General features: G+C 46.3%; 1 protein-coding gene across 1 annotated transcript; it reads right to left on the bottom strand.

Moving 5' to 3' along the window:
* Positions 1-3,111: 3,111 nt before the first annotated feature.
* Positions 3,112-3,957, bottom strand: LOC129190317 (putative nuclease HARBI1). Its single transcript, XM_054792898.1, has one exon. The coding sequence runs from the start codon at positions 3,955-3,957 to the stop codon at positions 3,112-3,114; it is 846 nt and encodes a 281-aa protein (XP_054648873.1).
* Positions 3,958-4,791: the final 834 nt, after the last annotated feature.

The following is a 4,791-nucleotide window of genomic DNA, read 5'->3' as shown; positions in this document are numbered from 1 at the left end:
CATTTATTATTCATTTGTTATATTTTGCAGACTTTGATGATGAGACCGAGGAGGCCTTGACACAGGACCAGCCTGACGATGAGGAGCAACCCCCTGGTGATGACCAACCTGAGAAGGGCCGTGCTACTGCTGGTGCTGAAGGTAATTATAATGTGGTGAATGCAATGAAAAATCAATACAAATGGATCGAAATATATGTTTCATTTATACATTTATTATTTTTATTCAATTGTTATATTTTTCAGACTCTGTCTCTCAGCACCCACACTTGGAGAGGGACGATGATCAGCGTCAGCCTCAGAAGAAGTCTCACCGCAAGGCCCTCCTGCTCGACAATGACGCTCATGAACAACTCTTCGAGTGGGTCCGGGAGCACGAACTTGGAGGAAGGGGGCCACCGACTACAAGGAAACAAAGAAGACGACGGAGCTTTGGACCAGGAAGGCAAGAGAGCTGGACATTGAGGAGGGAGCTGAAGCTCTCAGGACATGGTGGAAGTCAGTCCGGGACCTCTACACTAAGTTTCTCTCCAAGAAGTCTGGCCAGGCTGCACCAAACTTGACGGACAGGGAACTGTTGATCCAGAGGAACTCCGCCTTCCTGCACCAGGAGGTGAAGCTCAGGAAAGGTCAGCCACTTAGAAGCATACCCCTCACAAAGGAACCTGTAGCCAGCCAGCCTCCAGCAGCCCAGCCCTTGGCGTCGACCAGCGCCACTCGCCAGCCTTCCCACGACATCGAGGAACAGGAAGAGGACGAGGGCTCACTCTCGCTCATTGAAACTCAAGCGACAGTCACGAGGTCCATGGGCACCCCCTCACCAGCTCCCTCCTCCACCACCACCAGACCACGCCGTGCCGCCACCAGAGCCGAGCCTGAAGACTCCCCTGCGATGCTGGAGATGAGGGATTGTATGAAGGCCACCAACGCCCTCATGGAGAGACTTGTCCAAGCCCAACAAATCAGCCATGCAAGGCAGCCCTTCATCACGTACATGTCCCAGTCTCTCCAACGACTAGCTGAGGCCCAGTACCAGCTCACAGTGGAGAGGATGACGGCCATCCTCCACGAGATGCAGCAACCCATCCCCACCCCTTCCTCCAGCTCCACCACGTCCAGCATCAGTACTTTCACCCACACTCACATTCTACCAGCAGCACCAGCAGCCACATTACTTCAGCATCACGGCTTCCAGCAGGAGCCTCTCGACTTCCAGCAACAGTCTCAGCATCAGCCTCAGCACATCCAGCAATTGCAGACACCCAGAGTCAGCCAGCCATCCTCCACCCCAAGGAGCTCCAACGAAGGACTAATGTTGTCAGACATGCCAAACTTTTCCCCCATTAACATGAGCGTTGTCAGCAAGGGAGGGATTCTCCAGGACCTCCAGAGGCAGGAGTTGAACGCTACACCCATACCAATCACCACCTCAGCTAAAGGGACTGCTGATGTACCTGCAGAGATGAGGGCCACCACCAAGGAGAATTGAGACTGCTTGTTATGTGTTGAAGGGACTGCTCAGATATTTCATGTGATTTTTGTTTAAAGGGATGAGCTGGTCAGCTGTTTTGATGTTTGCTGTTTATTGTTTGCTTGTGCACTTGTGTGTTTGGGTGGTCTCAAAAGCTTTGAGCTGTAGTAAACACCATGTTTATTAAACTATTCTTGACTACTTTATTGACTTAATAATGAAAATAAAACTTTGTAGATTGCAAAGTTCCCGTTTGACCCCAATAAAGTGATTGCCCATGTGATTCTTCTTTGAATATTTCCCATATGGCCGCAAAATAATTTCACACTAATGGCCGTGTCACCCGAGTATTTTTAAAGTCCAAACTTCCTCAAATATTTTCAGATATGAACTCATGTCCTGTTAACTCCTGACACTAATTAGCGTTAACCAGGCAATTGAGGTGGAGGCACTGGCCTGCAATAATCATTGAAAAATTGTTTCAAGTGGGAAAGGTTAAAGATTGAAATTGAAATGTTTTATGACAGACATGGTTACAATACTCGTAATGTTGATTCTTTAAATGTAGTCCCGCCAAAATCCCAATACCTAACTTTTCAAGCAATCCTTTAAATACTCTGCTGCAAAATCATGGAATTCTCTCCCAAATGAGTTACGAAATCACCAAACCCTCACCTCGTTCAAGAGAAATTATAAACAAAAAATGTTTTGAATCAGTATCATATTACTCCTTAATCATGTTTTATTTGCAATGACTTGAATAATTACTTTTACTTTGTGTCATTATTTATGTGTTAGTTACATTCTGATAAGTTTGGAGTTTGTTTTAATCTTCTCCTAATTAATATTCCTTTTCTCATTATTCTTGCATTCCTGGATTGTTTCATTTCTTTATTACTCTCATCCCCTCTATTTTCGCTCCATCTCTGGAGTCGACTATTACTCAATACTCCATTGTTTCTTTTTCTCATACACTCTATTGTTCTATTTTTCAGACATTCAAATGTTTGTTTTTAATTCCAAACTCCACTTTTCACATTTCTCTAGATTTGAACCTTTTTTGTCACATTCTTCATTTTTGTTACACATTTTGTTTGTATCTTATATTTGTATTGTTGCTACAGTATTATTTTGTCCTTTTCAGGACCATGATGTAAAACAACAAGATTAAAGACCTTTATTGGAACTTCTAACTTCAACAAAAAACCTTCAAGTATTAAACAAGACATGTTTTAAATATGAAGTGCTTTTATTAATGTAATATGACATCAAGAATGAATCGTATCACAAGTTTCTTTAATAATCTCTCATAACATTGCAAAAAAACACAAGCACAATTTGTTCATTGCATTTCCAATACTGGGGCCCCATTAACGTTCGAGTTCCTTTAACAATGTCAAATAACATGTTAACATGCACAAGTGTCTCCTCAGTGTTCAGCACAGTGTTCAGTTGATAGCCACCATTCTCTCCTGCCAGTCCACTGATCCTGCTGGGGAGTTGCATCAACGCTTGAGTAGGTTTCGCTGCCTCTTCCCATCATGTGAGGCTGTGTTGGGGCCTTGCACAACGATAGTGTCCTCCAAGTTCCGTCCTTCTCTCCATGCCCCAGGCTGCATGTTCCCATCTGGTTGTGCACGGTCAAAAAGTCTGTTCTGGAGCACTGGGTAGCAGATTGTGGAGGATGCAGCAACATTCCACGATGGTTCTAACAGTTTCATGGTGATGTTGCATGGTGGTGAGCAGAATCCGGAACCTATTGGCAGAGATGCCGAAAGACTTCTCCACGACCCATCTTGCCTTGGAGAGCCGATAGTTGAAGATGCGCTCTTCCTTGGTGAGGTTTCTGGTGCTGTACGGCTTCATGAGGTAGGTCCGCAGTGAGAAGGCGTCATCCCCGATGATGAAATAAGGCACATCCTGACTGTCATTGGGTAGGGGGTCTGGCTGAGGAAAGCCATGAATCCTGTTCTGGTCGAGCCCACGATGGAGATCACTTTCGTTGTAGATCTGAGCGTCTGAGGATGAGCCATTGTCTGAGATGTCAATGTAGGTGAACTTGTAGTCCGCATCCACCATGGCAAACAGGATCACGCTGTAAAACCCTTTGTAGTTGTAGAATTCTGAGCTAGAATTAGGAGGAGCTTTACAGGCCACGTGCTTGCCGTCAATGGCACCAACTGTGTCTCTCTGGTACCATTGTTCAGCCAGGTCTCTCCATCTTTGTTCAGTTGTTGGGCAAAACAAGAGTTCATCTGTGTACTCCTCAATGATGGCCTTTACCACTTCTTTGACTACCACACTGATGGTGTTGTAGGGAACCCTCCAGGCGTATTGCATGTTTCTGTAGGTGTTACCAGAGGCCAGGTGCCGTAGGGTGATTGCCACTTTGAGACCAGTTTCCAGGCTTGCTCGGTAATTGGTGTCTTGCTTGGTCAATCTGGGGGTCAGACTCTGTACAACTTTATCAAACATGGCTGGTGGCATCCTCATGAAGTGCTGGAAGGGGTCGTGGATCCTCATTCCTCAGCTCCACCATCAGGTTGTCATACAGTCCATGTTCAGGCCTTCTCAGTATCCACTGTCTGACCCACACAACTCTGTCTCTCCTTCTTCTCTCTCTTCTCCTTCTGTCAACAGCTTCTTGCAATCTGAGGAGGTTCTGATTCTGCTGCTGGACTAGTGCACCAATCATAGCAAGTCTTTCAGCATCCATTGTAGTACAGTTTTACTGTAACTTGGAGCAAATTCGATATACACTCAACGGCTATTCCAAAGGGGCTCCTGGTCCATTTCTCCTCGTGTTTATAGCCAAATTCTGGTCCCCCTCCGACACCTCCATACCAACGCCAAACCAAAGTAAAACGCTTACTACCGCTCCACCAAAGTTTGTGCAACATTTAACCACCGCCTGGGCAAAGCTGGCGAAGCAGCAGTGGTCCAGCGTTCAAGATTTCTGCGTTGGCCTAGCGGACCCAAGCGTCCACCAACTTGCGTCTGGCGGCGCCAAACTTTGACTGGGTGTTGTTGGAGCGGTGATGAACTTTGCCGTGGCAGAAAATTGCCCGCTCCTCACCGCTCGCAATATTTTGTGCAGCTCAAAACTTTCGGAGTGGTTGGAGGGACCATCAGCGGTGGCCGAGCGTATACGGCGTTGCCTTTCTTACGTTGCCAACTTCTGTTAAACAGTGGTGAACGGTTACGAGTGGTGATGAATTTTTTTCACTGCTCCAGGAACGTTACAGCAAAGTTCGGGCGGTGTGACCGGGCCTTAATCAGAGCAGCCTCTTTATATTCACACCTGTGGCAGCAGGAAGGTGT

The sequence above is a fragment of the Dunckerocampus dactyliophorus genome, chromosome 11, assembly GCF_027744805.1.
Source record: "Dunckerocampus dactyliophorus isolate RoL2022-P2 chromosome 11, RoL_Ddac_1.1, whole genome shotgun sequence".
NCBI lineage: Eukaryota > Metazoa > Chordata > Actinopteri > Syngnathiformes > Syngnathidae > Dunckerocampus > Dunckerocampus dactyliophorus.
Note: the sequence above shows the minus strand (reverse complement) of the source record. Positions and strands in the feature narration are given on the sequence as shown.